Below are 18,194 nucleotides of genomic sequence, written 5' to 3' on the forward strand. Positions count from 1 at the left end.
ATACATGTTGCTCAACTGTTTGATGCATCCAATACTGAACTGGTACTTGTGTTATTTTAAGAGTAACACTTTTTTAACATTACATCTCGGTATATTATCGATTGTTAATATAAAGACCTCACTTAAAGCAGCTTTCATAATTCACTGTTGCCTGAATAAAGTGTTCATTGTTAAATGTAAAATTCTACAACTTTCAGTAGGCCAACATTGTTTTTTGTCGCTCCATCAGTATTTGTCCGCATGTTAGAAGTGTTACCTGTGGGTGAACTTCCATTTGTAAAAGGATGCAAAGTATGCATGCAATGGGGAAAGTGGTGTTAAACTTAGAAGGAAACACATCAAACTGCCCCCCTGGCTTGTCTTAACAAGTGTGCAAAGTGTTGTGGGAACTGCAAAAACTCCTTTCTGGGAATATGTTGTGTTTAAACGTCAAAAGAGGCGTGCTGCTGGGGGTTATTGGAAGGTCTTTACAGGGCGTTGACAACAAAATGCAAACATCTCACAATAGAGTGGGACAGAAACAGCAGCAAATACCAGTTTGGTAGCCTACCAGTTTTGAATGTGTCGCTGCATTGTGTTTGCAAATGCAGTGCTATTTTGTAACCTTTGGTGACTTTTTCCATTATTATATAATGTTTCGAACAAAATCTCTTGGAAAGAATCGGCTTTTTTTGTTTCATGTTTTGTATTTTTTATTGAAAAAACACACATTTAAATTAGGACGGGAACTCTTTAGCTGCAAGATGAAATAATATTTTAACTTCACATATGTGTTACTGAACAGATAACACCACACAAAATAGATAAACAGCGAATAACTCCAACAAGCATACCAGCCAGCACATCAACAATAAGATACAAACATTTGAAATATCTCAGTAATATATACTTTATGCAGCAGAGAACTTCTTGTTTTTTGTAACATCTTTTTACTGCACAAAAGCAAGTAAGACCATTGCACTGTTGTTTGGTCATTTAGAGATGAGGTTGGCCTTCTCGTTGTTTTTACACTGTGGTGAATCCGGTATAAGGACCCCTTCATGGAGGATAGATTGAGTTTGTAATGCAGAGACAGCACAGTCAGGATCAGGAACTGCAACAACAGAAAAAAAGGAGGCAGGTTTGAGATTTAAGCAAGCTTTGAAATGTAAGTTGGCTCTCTGAAGCCCAGGCAGGGTCTGGGTGTTGTTTGTTTACGTCACATTTTTACTAATACTGGGAAAACGATGACTCTACCTCGGATAAATATTTACTATTTAGATTTTCTGTTTCTGTACTTATGTAATCTCTGCTCTGTGTAAACACAGAGTGCAGTTCAGCCTAAAGTCTCCAAATTGTTGTTGGCTGTCGCTGACTCACTAATGGCTTCACAGTTGTAGCAAGAAGCGCAGAATATTTTGTTCTTTACAGAATCTGGTTAGAGCAAGTGTTTTACTTTTAGAGATCCTTTAAATGTAGAATAATGTGATACAACATCAAAATATTAAGCTTGGATTTGCTTAATTTCCTTGACTGAACCCCAAGTCGCAGATGAGTAGTTAACAGGCTGTTATAAAAGTTTAAAATTGTTTTTTTTTTCTGGATTTGCAGATTGTAGCTCTCATATATGGCATTAATTTGGTGATTTTTAAAAAGATAACCATAGTTTCAAACCTGCTGTTAGCGTTAATCCAGTCAGACCAAATGCAACATATCCATACTTATAACAGATGATCAACTTACCCATTTGCTTTTTGGAAGTACAGGCTCCATTTCTTTTTTGCTTCCTCCTCTGATACACTAAAATAGAACAGGGGAAATCAGATTATTATAATGACAAACTCAGTGGTTGCTTCTCATTCAAATGCACTGACGCACTTGCAATTTTAAGTTACTACAAACCCATTCATACACAGAGGAAGTCAGATTTGTATAACCAGACAACTCAGATATGACGGACAGGGTGACTAAACATTGGTAACGAGTGTTTTGAACACTCATCCAGCCTGGAACTTTTACAGACTGATATCAGCGAGGTGTAACCAAATGCGCGATTTTGCAGGGTGGACGCTGGTGCTTGGCCTAATTCAAGAGCTTCCAAGATAAAACCTGTTATTTATTTTCTGCATACCTGTTAGCATCACATGGAGCACCAGAGTGATGATTATGATGCCAGAGAGGCAAACGCCAACTGGAAGAACAACCCAGGTCAAGTCCAAAGAGGCTTGACTGGCGACGACAGGTCTGGCATGTGGTTGATCTGTGAAAAGAAGTGACAGATCTACTAAGAGACACATTGACAGGATTTAATATGTGGCTTTGAGAGTGCTGAAAGGGGATTTTTTTAAAAACTTTTGGAATGAGTCAGGCTAGTTGTTTCTTGTCTCTATGCGAAGCTTAGCAAGTTGGTTACATACCTATTGAGAATGTTATCAATCTCCTCTGTGTCTTTTGAGTGTAATCAAACCATTTCAATAATCCTGTCTTTCTCAAACACTCAAATTTCCAATGTTGTGTAAAGTGATACTGTAAACGGTGCATCAAAGATGATCTATGTCTTAGGGGTGTTTATGGTTTCATCCATGACTGCACACCAACCTAAATTATGCTGGTACTTTTATTGTTTAAAATGATGCCAAGAAACCACTGTGAGCAAACGTCAGAGGTGCATACATGAATGATAGTAAACAAAAGTCCCATTATGACTTCAAACCACATTTGAAAAAGAAGTACTGGAAACCATTTGCATTTCAAATTGATATATCGCCTCAGGTTTCGACATGTTAGGAAAAAAGGAAGAGGGAAGAGTTGGGTTACATCACACAGGATGGGACCACAAACGAAGAAGAAAAAGGAGTTATCCTCTAGTTTGAAGCAAAAAAAATAATTTACTTACCACACTGCTTAGGACAGTGAATGACTGTGACAGCATGCTTCACATCAACCCTCTTGACCTGTACAAAGACAACAGGGGCATTCAAAATTACAGTCTGGCCTTCAACAAGTATTCACCTCGCTTGCTAGTCTTCTTCTTTAAGTGCTTTTCAACATTGAATGATAGTTTAATTGGGCTGTTTTGGCAACAGTTTGCAACTTTAAGCAGTTGACAGCAGATTAAACGATCAATAATCACTCCTTTAGCCATCAAAGGCAAAATAAACCAATGGAAATCTGAGAAAAAGGCTAGGATAGTCATAGGTATCTTGGTGGACAATACATGTGCCAAGTTTCTTCCATTTCTTATAGATACATTCTCTGACTTGTACTTTCAATAGCCTTTTCACAGAGTTGCTTGGAGTGCTTTTTTTGTCCTCATAGTGGATTTTTAGCCTGAAGTGATTCACCAGTGACTTCACCCTCCAGATACAGGTGTCTTTATACTGCAATCACTTGACCAACATTTCCTGCACTCAGACGATCTCCATTTCACGGAATGGGTGACTTCTAGCCCCAACTAGCTGCACCCGTGTTAAATGAGTTGAGTCATTTTAAAGGGTGCGAATACTTATGCAATCACTTATTTGACCTTCTATATCTTCAGTTAATTTGCATTACTTTTATAGAGATCTGTTTTCACTTTGGCATAAAGAAGCCTTTTTGTCTAAATTCTTGCCCAAAAAAAAGGCTAATTATATTGACTATGATTCAGGGTTGAAAAGAAATACAAAGTGGAAATTTCTAAGGCGGGCCTAGCCTTGAGCTGGTACTTGTAAATGTCAAACAACATGCTGTCACCTCAAATGACCTACAAACATACCTGGAGGCAATAGTCGCACAGTTCCCCTGCCACCTTCAAGTCAACACCTTTGTGTTTCTCCTGAAAAAAAAAAGAAACAACTTAAGATCATGTCCTACAGAAAAGCAGGAAGTTAGAGTGATTTCTGCTACCAAGTGTGTCAATGCTCTGAAGGAGATGACAGATTGATGGTAAAAGAACATATAATAGAGACATGAAAAGACATGTTGCTGCACATTTTATTTGGTTGACGTGTTGGCAGATACCCTGTTATTGCTATAAATGGTCATTTTAAAGGTGTAGTTAACCTCAGTGAATTGCAGATAACAAAAACTGGGTTAAGGTTTCGACACCTTGGAGAAAACTGCTCCTGGCAACAAAAAGGAAATAGATAGCAAACAGCAATCATGTATTACAAGAAGCATATAGGTGTTAACATGTTGCGACATCTCCTTCAAATAACACGCATACAGGAGGTCATTGCATACATGCGATGACCTCCTGTATGCGTGGTATTTGAAGGAGGTCATCGCATATATGCAGCTTTTGGGTTGAAATGGAAAATGATTTTGGCATCTAAACCCATCTGAATCCCAAGTGAGGGATTATCTTTTGGAGTTTGCACTGTCGACAGTGATCCACAGTAGTTTTAGTAACAGGTGTTTGACACTTACTACATGCACAGACTGTGTTTCAGTAGCGTGACACTCAGATGAGCCTTCAGACTTCACACACAGCCCCACAGAAAACGTTGCATTGATCTTTGATGACATCTTCATTTCTCTGTGCCCCTGTTGTGTTGTCACAGAAATCTCCCACGCTGGAAATTATTGTACAGACAACATCACATTATGTTAGAAGCTGTTTTGGTGGCTCTAAAATCACTGACAAACAGATTTGTCTCCACAGACTGATATAACATTGTAATAAAAGAATAAACTGAATTATCTGATAAGCATGAAGATAAAGTGGCACCTTGGAATCTCCCATCAGCAAAAGGGCACCTGGTCCAGGATTGAGAGTCTATAGTAAACTGAAGAAGACATTTCAATTAGATTTTTAAGTGCTCTTAATTCAGCAGTTATACAAAGTACATTAATAACAACCATTGATTCTAAGAAATCTGTGACAATTCTCATTAGAAAGTGAAATAAAGACACAACTTAAGTGAACATAATTAGTGTATAAAGCTGTAGATTACAATACTTCTGCTTTGCTAACTACATTGCTGAAATTAGCAAGAATACAGGAGGATTTCAACAAAGTTTCCTGTTTTTCTTTTTATTGTTACTGTAGTTAACATAACTAACTAATTAAAGAAACCCTTGAACTATTGTGTGATATCTGAGTTGACAAGTAGAGTTTATTGTCTCATAAACCAACAACAAGAGATGCTTTCAAAAAACGATACTGAAAATGCAGGCACCAAAGAAGAAACTCAATGCAACAAAAGTGAAAATAACTGTTATCACTGACACCCAAGTGGACAAATATGTTATCATTGAAACGACACTGTCTCCACCTATTTAACCCTTTAAGCTTCAGTCAATTCCAGCCATTTTCAGTACAAAAAAATCGCTAATATTCTATTTTTAAATAAAAAAATTACGAAAAATACAGGGAATATTGGACGCGCATCGCGAGGTGCATTTCCTTGAAAACGACCGATTCGTGGATTTTATACCTACTTCAGGACATGTTTTGGATAAAATAGTTTACTGGCTTGTGTCATCTGGATGTAAAAGGTTGGATTATGGCCGTTTTTTGTGGAATCTTTTTTTCTGTGTCCAATAATGAACCCGGAAATGTGAGTCGCGCTGTGTGCGTTGAAGCCGTGTATAGAGAACGGATGGATGAATATTTGTTTTTGTCGGACAAATGTGTTTTTCTCACCCGCTGTGGTAATCGCATCTGAAAGTGGTTTATACCGGCGGATTCATGAGAATCTAAGCTTTCCATCAGCGTATAGTGTTTGTATAATCGGGTTTGCAGTCGTCGGACATTCTTGAAATTCCTATGCAAATTAGTAGGTGTACCGCCGGCGGTACACCTACGACGCACTGAAGCGTAAAGGGTTAACCAACCTGTATGATAGTTATAAAAAGAGCTGTATACACCAGAACTTTCCCAGTTTTGGACCTTTGTTCTGTGCCTATCTGTATGCCTTCACATAAAAGAAAAAAAAAGTGCCACAAACCCTCATCCTAACCCTAAAATAATCCGATTGTAAGACTTCACAATTATGGGAAATGATACAGATGCAGCAACAATCAAGAGGTGTAGACCAAGCCATAGTACCACTAATCAGTGCTGAATGGCCATCCTACTAAAATGGTGCTAAAATCGCTACAGACAGTGCACTACTTTCACCATCTACCTCAGACTTGGCACAGGGATCTTCAGTGGAAATTGACGTTTTCGTGATGACTCAGACAGTAAAGAGGGCGGTATATAACATCAAATTCCATGAAAGGCATCCATAAAAACTCACCCTTGCTTGCACTTCGTAACAATACTGCAAGATTAAATCTTCCTAAATACCATGAAAAGAAGCCTGATGAATACTGGTGGAACAGATGACACCAAGATAGATTTGTTCAGTTCAGATTGGTATGTTGGCCATTGACGTGTCCAGAACTACCACAGTGAATGCATAGTCCTGACAATGAAGCGTAGGGGTGTGGTTGCATGAGTACAAAACATGTTTGCTTGATGACATTTGAGATGACACCCTGAATGTGGATATATCAAAACATGGGCTGATGAGATAACTCGCACCCTGCAGAAGCTTGGCAAAAGATGAATATTCCAGCATGATAATGATACAACAGACGCTGCCAAAAAGTGAAAACTATTGCCAGGCCAAGTATGCCATCAGACTTGAATCCAATAGAAGACCTTTAAAGAGAAAAGCAACGCAACACAACCCCCTCAGCAAAGATCAACTGAAATGCAATGCCTCTGAAGATTTGCAGAGTAAGTCAGCTGGAAACTGTTTGCCCAGTAAACTAGGCTAACCAGCTGCTGGCAGGAGCTAACAGCTAGCCTGGCGGAGCTCCAACGTAACAAAATCCATCTACCAGCAAAACTAGGGCTTTTACGAAACACTCAAGGATGTTGCTGGTTCCAGGAAACAGTCATGACACACAAACCTCGATAAAATCACCATGTGACATGTCATACACTTCAGTTTCTGTTCGACTGGACTAATCTAGGCTAGCTGCTAGGCTGAGCTAGTTGGCTTCTAGCAGTAGCTTCATACAAAGAAATTCTATACAGGCATCAATCTTATGGTTATCTCTCAGAAAGTACAGAATTGTATTATTATTGGCATTTGTTAATTGTAATACTATCCCCTGAAAATAGAGATCTGTAACTTGAAGTGACACTAAGTTCTGTTATGATTGCCTTGAGGAAGCTATGAGCGTCTTACTGTAACCAGATACAAGGACAGGATGATTAAGGATTACAGAAAGGAAGAAAAACAAGTGTACTGTAAATGATGAGTAACCTGTATGCTATACAACAGTGGCCATGTTCCAACAATTATTTTAGTCATATTGTTTCTCTATAGAGAACTAAGAGATGAAGGAGGGGAAAGTGACCATTACCTTCACGCATAGTTGAGGGTGTGGATCCACTTTGGAAAATGTTACCTAAAAAGCATTGAGAAATGAAACATTAATTAATAAAATACATTTTTATACATAAAACAGTGTTGAAACCAATAACGTAGATGCCTAGATTGACTACATGCTACTTGTACCATGAGGGTTAAACTGTTTTTTTGGGTCAACTTTATTCAGCTTTCAGGTGTGACGACTGTGCGTCACCGGCTATTTTTAAATCAACAGAGAATTCCCTTCTCAGGTGATGGGCCCCCGGGTTGAAGGCTGAGAACAATATGTATTCGAGACACAATCTCAGTATCATTCAAGGATTCCCAGCTGATCAGGTTCTCCCAGCTGATTAGATACACTTCATAAGCCCAGAAAGCAACTTTTTGTGAAATCCACGTTCGCCTTGAGTCATTTTCAAAGTAACTGCTATGCAGTACAAGGTTAAGTGCAAAAATGACTCTTTGATATGTAAGTTGTGTCATGATTTGTGCAAAATGGGTCTTACAAAGCACCAAAAGACTCCCGTCATTGCCACATTTTTCCTCTTTGTAATGTGAACACAATGCTTAGTCAATGAGGAACACACTGACAGATTTACTTCATACTTGGCTTATTGTGCCAACAGCTGATATCACCAGACATCATTACGTCAGCCAATCATAAGAACTTTTCCATCAATTCCTATCACTTATTACAAACATAGGTAATTTTTCAACGGCAGTGACTAAACTATGAGACGTGATCATTCACCAGTGAGTCTGGTTTTTGAACCCGGTGCCTCTTAAGTTCAATCCTTATTATGTTGTGGATCTGACACGTCTAGGTTGCCTGAAATCCAACTTAACATTTCAAGTGATTTGTGATAAATTACCAGATGCTGAAAGCCCCAAAGGTGAAACACAGCTCACTGTTTCCACATTTTAAAGGCTTATACCTTCTCACTGCTGACATTCTGGGAGGATTGAGGCAGATCCAAGCAGACCCCGTCCTCTCGTTTCTGGCACAATGCAGCCACAGCAGTGATTGGACAAGAAGGGTCCCATAGAAGAGTCTCCTCCAGCGGGTCGAAGGTAATTCCAGACCACAGTTCCTCCAGACCTGGGGCAGATGAGGTCACAACGTTTTGATATGATATGGTATCAGATTTCAAGTACAACCTCATAATGGATTCTTTGAAATGACTTAAAGGATGGGGTGACTTACGGTCTTTGAATGGGCAGAGCTGAACTCTGGGGGCGTCCATCACTGCTGACCAGCCCTGAAAGGAATTCATTAATGAGTGTCTAAAGTTTTTTACCACATTGTCTAATCAGTTACTAGCATAAACAAATCATACATGCTGACAACCAGGAGTGTACATGGAAACTTTACCTCAATGCAGAGGCAGGGCAAAGGTCGAGAGTACGCGAGTGTGACGCTCTTTATGGGCTGCTCCTTCTTTATCTGAAACATGAGCAAGATTTGAAACATTTAAACATCTTTCCTTGGAATGAATATGCCTACTGAGCGATAATTCTTGTAGATGATGTCAATATAAGTGAATCAACACATGAGTACATTTTATTTTACAAATGCAAAGTGAATGACCTTAAGAGTCATTTGGAGAGCACTGTCAAATCAGCAGCGCGACTGGCCATGTTGCTTGGAATTAAAAAGGATGCTTCCCTGTACCTACTTCAAGTGAGCTGTTACATTGCAGTCGAGAATTGACCAGAACCAGTGAGCAAGAAGTGCATACACCGATTAAAAACAATTTAGAGGGTGCCCATGTAGCTCAACAGGTTGACTGGGCAACCTGTGACCATTTGCTGCAGGTCTATCCCCCACTTTTCTCTCCACTGTGCACTACAATAAAGGCAAAAAAAAAAAAAAAAACCCAACTGCAAGCCTACAGACTGTTCAAAACAGATTAGCCAACCTGAACCTCCCATAACAGTGGAAACCCTAATGTGTAGTTTTATTTGTCTTGCACTGTTCATCCACAAAAAGTCATTTTAATTTGCCTTTTCAAAAAATAAAGGGACTAACCAGCGTAGGGGCTCCTGCGCCAATGCAGATGAAGTTCTTATAGCACAAACGGACGTTGTAGTCGTGACCTTCAAGCATGTCTGACACTTTGACGCTCAGCTCTTTCCTCTCCGGGATGTTATTATACGATAGCCTACCAGCTGATTAAAGACAAAATTGAAACAATCAGACAAAAAGAGAGACAATGAGTAGAAAAATATCACTTTTTGACAAAACCTCTGAAGGCCCAAACCCACGGCATCTGGTAAAACAACTAAATCTAAGCTAAAATATTTTATTAGCAAAATGATTGTATTCTTAAGGTGGCATTTAAAAATTAGCCAAATCTAAACCATTTGCTCAAACTAGATTCTGTAAATAAGAAAAAATTTTGGACTCCTCATTGCAACCGTGAAGTCATTAGTGGTTCAGCTGCAACAACAGGCATATGGCAAAAATTAAGGAACTTTTTGGCTGGACCAGGCTGAACTGCAGGCAGTGTTTAAACACAGCAGGCAGGAGACAACCACAGGATCACATTGAAAAAGGAAAGACAAAACATCTATTGTATAAAGAGTTATCTGCTTTCTAATTGGTAACATCTGTGGGCATTTGGGAAAATGTTGTACGTTTTGACGATTTAAGGTTTTTTTTGTAAAATAAATAGTCAAAGAAATAAATTATTTTTTTCTGTGTTTTATGATTTAGGACATAATAACTGTGACATGCTCTCTTTCCTTCTTCATGGTTGTGTTGTTTCCATAGAGGTTCAGGGCTTTACATTGTAGCAAAAAATGAGCCCACAGTGTGTAAAAATGTGACAGGAGCAAAGGAAAAGTTCAGAAAGTTATATTGTTTGTTGACATACACAATCAAGTGTTAGATACAAGAGCAACAAAAAAATGGAACAAATTCCTTATTAAACTGTAAATCCGATGTAACTGTGCATTGCTCAGTCCTGTAAATATAAAAATAAAGATAATAAAAAAAATCTAAATATGTACTTACTGATGCAGTCTGGGACATGTCTTCTCAAATCCTCACTGATGCATCCTGTGGAGACACAATGACTTGGAATAACTCTGCCGCACGTTAGCATAGAAGCCTTACACAACAGTTTTGTCCATGCGAATGATTCACCTTCATGCTAAAGTAGCTGAGACTCAGTGTTTCTGTCAGTTACAAGGAAATGTGTGGTGGGTTGCATAACACCACTTACTGACTTCAGTTACTCCCTAACAGCTCTAAAGTGTTTGTTTGATGCAAGATGACGATGCAAACATGAGTGTATTCTTACCTGGAGCTTGGTAGCTGCCGGTCCAGGTTAAGCCACAGTAGTTTGGTGCAGTTTCCACCGTAACTTGCACTTGTTGACTCGGAAACACTTGAGTGCAGTCATTCTCAACTTCCACCTTCAGGAAAAGGCAAAAGCACATATACTGTCAATATGCCATCAAGGAATCTATTGAAATATTATTTGGATCCATATTAATTAAAGTAGCATCATGACGCAGAGAAAAGTTGATTTCAGATTCAGAAAGTTTTGATATGAAATTAGTGCAGTGTTGGAAATAGACCACCAATCAAAGCAATTTCCAGCTTTTAGGTGAATTGAATTTACAAAAACACACTTGTTATACATTTCACCAAACTGAGGGAGAAGATAGATGAACTAACTTCCTTAAAAATCCATTTTCTTGATTTTATTTCCAGCTTACTTTAACAGAAAAGTCACTCTTGCATCAAACTTTGGATAAAATTTAAACCAGATGTGTCCAGTGCGCCTAACAGTACCTGCAGTCCAGACATTTTTTCTCTTGACGCTTTTGAGAACTTAAACTTTTGGCAGTTTGAAGTCATCCCTGAGGTGACCGTGCAGACAGACACACCATGTATGGACTCTGTGGAGGGAAAAAAAACAAGTTTTATCATCAGAAGCTGTAAGTGACAGGGTGCAGTTGTCAAACAGTAACTGTTAATCTGTCAGCTAACCATTCCAAAACTGTTAATGCGCTTCTGTCGTGTGTTTGCATAACACACACATTATTTTTTACATGAAGAACTGCACTTGTGACAGTTTATGAAGTGGACTACACCCTCATTTAGGATCAAAGGGATTTCCCCTTTGTAGCCCTGACAGGAAGGAAATCTGTAGAGGTCTGATATGGAGATAAAGGCTAAAGCAACATGTGTTTCAACCCAAATCTTAACTTGAAATGTCAGTTGTTGCGGAAGCAGAAGTTTAGTCATGGGCAATGTTTGGTTTTATGAATGAAACTTCCTTCACTTTTAGCCTGAAAATACCTCAGAAAGTGTCATCAGAGATAATGATCTGTAACCATGACTCGTGTCCACGTTGGCTTGACAACTTCCTTATCGAGGCACAGTCACAACTTCTACAGGTGCAAAGGACAGCCTCATTGTAGAGAACATACTTTATTTCTATAAAGTCAAGATGCTGTGGACAAACTTTTAAGAAATTAGTATGCAATATATAAGAAATAGACCTGAATATGACCTTACTCCTACAGTCACCACCAAGCAAGAGTCTATAATTCCGTCAACTTTTAAGCCATGACTCCAGTTGAGAAAGTCACTTGCAAACTACAACCAATTATGCATGACAATTACCGGTAACTCACCACAAAAATTAATTATTTGCATACGTTGTTGTATCAGGCTGCTTTATTTACTCTGCACTACTTCATGTAACCTCAGACTATTCCAGCTACACAGCACCAATATCTGTATTTAATATGTGTGAAAATGGAACACAAGACAGCAATCAGCCATTTAAAGTGTTGCATTCAGCAGCTATCCACAGCTCCCTATGGGAACTACAAATAAAATTTTAAAAAAGTCAGTCTGGAAGTCTTATTCCCATTAGTGAAGTCAAATTTCCCACTAACACAACATAAAAAAAAGATATTTTGGAGTTACAGGGAAGTGTGTGTGTTTCTGCTCTTCGGATGAAGACAAACTCCCTCTTAAACAAAGAAGTTACAGGACAATGTGTCCTCTGAGTGCACAGATGGAACTGATATCAACCCATGTCCTGGTGAGGTATGATTAATGCAATAATCCCTAGCTCTTCACATTGGAGCACCAAATAGGCGGTTCATGCTTATGTATATATATATATATTCTACATATAATCTTGGCTTAAATTAACTTGTAAAACCAAATGCTACAGTACATGGATGTCACAAGAGTCTGTGTTGTATTTTTTTTGCATTAACATGTGGCATTCAGAGATAATTTTTGGGAAATGTATCATCCAAAAAGTCCCAGTTGGACAAACCATCTGGATGGATTTATGATTGAATGTTTCAGAAATGTCTCCTAGTTTTTGTCAGTTGATGATTGGGTATTAGTGATTCCAAAAGCATCTAGCTGACATGGCAACTGTAAATGGTCCAGTAGGGGAAACACTGACCGGATGGAAGCTCAGAAGGTTTTTTACTCTCTGGACGGCAATGTTTGTGCACCATTTGCCTTTTTAGTGAAAAAAATTTGTGTAGAAAAACAGATTTTCAATCATGGTGCATAGATAATGTCTCTGAATGACATCTGGTGCAGACATTTATGTACACTCAACACTGCAATAACCTTAGCTCTGTTGTCTGGATCAGTCATGTATGTTAATCCCCCACATTTACTTACTGGTAAGCTGTAAAACTGTTTTGATCCTGAGGTGCAGCGAGCATTTCTGCCTCCCTTCACACTTCATCACTGTGGAGAAGCTGACATTGTGGAGTACTGAGGTGGTGTTGAGATCTTCAGAAGGGTTCTGACACGGCGGATGAAACCAACCTACTGAGGACAGGAAAGATGTTATTCTCCAGAACAGCTCGCAATGATTGTTTTGGAGAAGGCGTCATTATTGTTGTGTTTCAGACGTGTAATTTGGCTGTCATATGCCCAATAGCATGGCTAAAATGGTGTTGAGTTTAGTGTGGGGTGTGTGTTTTGTTGAGAAAAGAGGCTGACATGCCAACGGAAATCTCAGCATGTGGTTCAAATGGGATGTTTGAGCTGAGCTTTCTTCCCCTCTTTTGTCATTCGTGGAGCCGAAAAAATACACAAGCGTTTCCTCCATCGTTGTCATGCATAGCTTCAGGACTTTTGTTCCTCAGAATCGTGTGTTTCTGATGCATTCTGCTCAGACACAATGAGTGCAGTTCAATGGATTCATTTGGCAGCAACGTGTTGTTTGGCAGGCGTAGGAAAAAATGTCAGGCCTTTGTTTCTATGACATGTAATGCTCTAAAAGTTTCTCATGCTTTATGACAGGTGGGGCACGCTTTTATCTATGTGTATTGAGTTTGACCTTAATGTGGTTTTCAGGACCTTTTCAACCCAGCCTTAAATGCGATTGTGAATGCTGAATCTATTTTCTTCAGCAACACAACAGTAAACAGAAGGGGAGTAAATGCAGACAATATTGACTCTTGTGTAGAAACGTGAGCATGAATGATCAATACTCACTGCTTTGTTTGGCTTTGCACTGAAGTCCCTGCAAAAAAAGACAGAAAAAAGAGGCGTTCAAATTAAATTCTCTTTTGCAACAATTTCAAGGTGGAGTTTAATTGATAAAGGAATTCTTAACAAAGAAAACAGGTGTAGTGGCTCTGCAGGACAGGGAATTCCCAGACAGTGAGTTTTTTTACATCCTCATTGCTCTTTCACCCAATGCCCAGGCTATTTTGCTTATCTACTCATGGTACAATGTCATAACATCATACAATAAATTACTTCACTTATCTTCTCCAATTCTGCAACTGCAACACAGTCATACAGTTGTCTGAGGTAAAAGAGCATGATGTGAAATGACATGTAGAGACACCTCTGATGTCATCAATTATAATTTGTTTAGGCTCACGTCCAAAACTTCCTCAAATGCAGACCTGTTACCAGCTGTGGCGGATCGTATTGTTAGCTTTTTTCTTTTGGCTGAGTCATTGGGTGCGTATGTGTGTGTCGTCATGGCAAAATTTGGTCACAGGATGGTAAATGGTTCGCACCTTTATTGGACCTTAGATTTGACGATGCGCTTTACAGTGTTTTTCTTCTTCACCCATTCAGACACACGCTAATAACACCAAGGCTACAATGAAAGATCCTGGACTCCCATTGGGAGCAACTTGGGGTTGTCAAATGGCCTTGGTTCAAACTGCAAACCTTGAGATTTATGGACAACCTGCTACCACAAAGGCGATTTTTTTTTCTTCCCACTTTGGCCGACTGCTTGCTCATAGGTAATCCAAAGGCAAGTTTGGATTGTAAGGTTCTCTGAGGTGAAGGGAACTCTGGCTTCCTCCCACAGTCCAAAAACAAGCTGAGGTTAATTGGTGATTCTCAATTGCCTGTAGGTGTGAATGTGAGTGTGTTTGTTTGTCTCTCTATGTATCTCTGTGACAGACTGGTGACCTGTCCAGGGTGTCAACTGCCTTCACCCCAAGTCAACTGGGAAAAACTCCAGCCTCCCTGCAACCCTGATGAGGACTGAACGGTGTGTAGGTAATGGATGGATGAATTGAATTGAACTGAATTTAATTTAATTTAATTGAACTGAAGTTGTGATCAGAATAAAGACTGAATCTAAATTTGAGTGTGGTCTGACCCAATAAAGGTCACGTAATAATTTAGTGACTACTCAGTATTCATGGGTTGCAACCATAGACCGGACCAGCCAATGGGTTTATTAAACAGCAGTTGTAAAGCTCAGTGTGTTGGTTCTGGCTGCTGCCATCTTAGCTGCCCGTGACTCCTCCTAGCTCATTGCTAATCCAAAAATTAGCAAAGAGATGAAGTGATAATGCTTAAGAAAAGAGATAATGCATAACTCCGAGCCTTAATACAGCGGAAACGGATGAGTTATATAAAAATTCAGTCACCGTACAGTTGTCATTAATGGGAACTTTAGCTGTTGACACCACAACCTTTTCTGTCCAAGGCTTTAAACATGTTTATTTCTGCTGTGAAGATGGGCATTTTAACATGGGGTTCTATTGTGATTGACTCGCCTTTAGATCCAGCCTCTAGTGGCCATTTCAGGAACAGCAGTTTTCAGCAGCTCCGCATTGGCTTCATTTTTTAGCCCTGGACATTGGCACTCAGTCAGTGTCAGCATGTTAGCGGGCGTCACATTTTGTTATGATGTCTCAAGTTTATTCAGAATAACATTCTGGATATTTGGATGTTTGTTATTCTTGCACCAAATGAGAACTGACAAAGTTAGTATGCGTTTTCACTTGCATGACAAAGAGAATTTAACATTATCACCGGAGGAGTCACAGTTTTCCTGAAAATTGCTTGTATCCGATATCTGTTTCCTAAGAAGCATTATCAGCTTGCCAGAGTTTTTTATTGGACTGTGCGTCGTGTAACCCATGTTACCTCATAGACGTTCTGAATGTCAACACAACTTATGTTTAAATTTCAAACTGTTAGCAGATAGCTGGAGGATATTTTGGGGCATTGTTACCTGCTACAACAAGACAATGATTAATTATTTGGAGCCCATGTGCTTGTAGAAACTTGCAAAAGTGATAAATTGAATAATGGTCCTTATGGTGCACAAGAAAAAAAAAGGTCTAATTAGAATATTATGAGTTCATGTTTGTCTAGGCTGCTGAGTAAGGAGTCAACACAGTGCTCCTTGTCCTCACTCCACCCAGGTAGATTTGCAGTTGTTTCCTCCTTTGATTCCAGTCAGTGATTAAATGATATTACTGCATTTTAAAAAAAAAAAAATAAAAGGCCTGGACACCAGCCTCCTGAAATAAGAAGATGCTTTTTAGGATGTATCCTTTTAAAAATGTCAGTGTGATTCAATTGGTGAGTCATATGATGTCTGAAACTGGCTTTATAGCTTCACTTAAGTTGCTTTAACCTTAATGAAAGTAAACCTGTGCTTGGAGATCCTTCAAGGAAATGTAAACTGGGTGTTTTATTCAGAAACAAATACCGAAACTGGAACTTCAGAGCCAGTGTGCATGCAGCTGCTGCAGTAATAGTTTTAAAGATATTAGAGAAGTTATTATATCACTGAAGTCAATAAGATAACAGCAGCAGTATTAGTAGGTGTAGTAGTAAAAATCATGCAATAATAGCAGCAGTAACAACAACATAAGTAGTAGGTGTTAATACAAAGTGGGACACAACTGAGTAGTACAGTGTAGTTTAAAGGCAGTTTATCTGTGATATTAATGCTGCTGAGGATGCACTTTTACCTGAGAACACCTCGTGTCACATCTGGCAATCCTCTCCAGTTCTGTGCTTTCTGCTGCAGCTAGACTCCAGCAAAAGTGAGACATCAGCAGGGCAGCCAACAGGATCATCTTGAACACACTTCTTCTTCTACTCTGCTTATCCAGGTCTGTCTTCTTCCTTATACTACTTGGTGTTTTCCTTCTTCTTTTCCTGGCTGAGGCTCAGCTGACAGTCTGACAGGCAGCTGGATGATGAGGAGGCTTGTCTTTGGTCAGCCTTTCATCAGTGTGAGGATCCTCAGTGTAGTGAACACACACAGAGTGAATGACTGTGGATTAGCACATATATAGCAGTGGAGGCGGAGCCACAAACAGCTTCTTTTTAACACTTCCACTAACTTTTAAATGTGATGTTCCTAATATACACATCCTTTTTTTTCAGAATTCTTATAGATTGTGTCATTTATGACTCGTCTATATTTGACTTTCGATCAAATGAAATCAGAAATATTACAAAATCCCAGGCACCAAATACACGTGTATTTTTCACTTTCAGAGGATAATAAAATGTCCCTGACACATATTTTTCAGTAAATACAGCATCCTGCAGCTCAACAACTGAGTCAACTTGGCTGATATTTAATATGAGCATCGTGTTCTTTCTCCTCAAACACAATAGAATTTTGAGATGAAGGAAAGCCACTGAAAGGGGAAAAATAATTAAAAGATCATGTTTCTTAACATTTGGTCGGATCACCTGAATTATCGAGTAGTCATAGTGGTGACCACTGACATTTAATTTCCTGAAATAAACTTCCTCTTGGCTCTCAGTTTCACTCCTTACATGGACATACTGCTGTGGTGCTGAAGTTAGCGGGAAGGTCAACACTCTTATGTGGTATTTTAGATTTAGTGCACATGGATGTCTTGCATTTCCTGATTTTTGGGGCCACTGGGCAGCAATGGAAACATTCTGTAAACGCAATGATGACACTGCCACCTTTTAGGCTAACAAGGTGTTAGAATTTAGTTCCCCATTTATAATATCTAGCAACATTTGCAACCATGTAGAGCCATGTTTCTGGCCACATGGCAAATTTAACTGTTCACTCCTGAAACTCTGGATTATAACTGCTTTACATCAATCAACACCATTTTGATCGTCTATTTTAATAATTTTTTTCATATTTTATGTATTTTTTTCCCTCTGTTTAGTATTTATGTCAATCTTTTGACACCCTCTTGCTCATATTTCCCAACACTCTTCATATTCCAAAACATGCATTTCCTGCTAATTCCAAACAACTCCTGAGTCCTGAGGCACATCCACCCCCTCCAGAAACACTCATTATCTATTTCTGATGTACTTTCCTACAAACGTCAAAAGCAGGAATGTTCTGTCAGAGAGGACTCTCTCCAAGACAGCAAAATGTCAATCTGAACTTCCTACAAATCCATTTCTGAGAAGGAGAATCCATTACTCATGTGAATCTGTGTTAATCTCCTTGACTGCAGGAAAGCGCAGCACAATGAAATTTGGGACAACACAGATTTTAAAATATGTTTGGTATGAACCAGCAGCAGTTCTACGAGCTTCACTTTCAGGTGCTGTTCTTGTCAGGCCCTGCACTTCTTTGA

At 39.1% G+C, this 18,194-nt stretch overlaps 1 protein-coding gene across 2 annotated transcripts; it reads right to left on the reverse strand.

Annotated features, from left to right (window-relative positions):
- Positions 1-666: 666 nt before the first annotated feature.
- il17rel (interleukin 17 receptor E-like) lies at positions 667-16,887 on the reverse strand. 2 transcript variants are annotated; one of them, XM_022197664.2, is made up of 18 exons: positions 16,578-16,887; positions 13,831-13,858; positions 13,006-13,155; positions 11,137-11,243; positions 10,640-10,754; positions 10,351-10,395; positions 9,364-9,503; positions 8,707-8,778; positions 8,539-8,593; positions 8,270-8,433; positions 7,327-7,371; positions 4,691-4,748; positions 4,390-4,535; positions 3,737-3,796; positions 2,876-2,933; positions 2,111-2,239; positions 1,723-1,779; positions 667-1,093 (listed from the first exon to the last, which is right to left on the reverse strand). In XM_022197664.2, the coding sequence occupies exons 1-18, from the start codon at positions 16,683-16,685 to the stop codon at positions 972-974; spliced, it is 1,659 nt and encodes a 552-aa protein (XP_022053356.2). In that variant the 5' UTR covers positions 16,686-16,887; the 3' UTR covers positions 667-971. The 2 variants fall into 2 exon arrangements, with proteins under 2 accessions (XP_022053356.2, XP_022053355.2); XM_022197663.2 differs by having other exon boundaries at positions 13,006-13,158.
- Between the last annotated feature and the right edge of the window lie 1,307 nt (positions 16,888-18,194).

The sequence above is a fragment of the Acanthochromis polyacanthus genome, chromosome 1, assembly GCF_021347895.1.
Source record: "Acanthochromis polyacanthus isolate Apoly-LR-REF ecotype Palm Island chromosome 1, KAUST_Apoly_ChrSc, whole genome shotgun sequence".
In the NCBI taxonomy this organism is placed as follows: domain Eukaryota; kingdom Metazoa; phylum Chordata; class Actinopteri; family Pomacentridae; genus Acanthochromis; species Acanthochromis polyacanthus.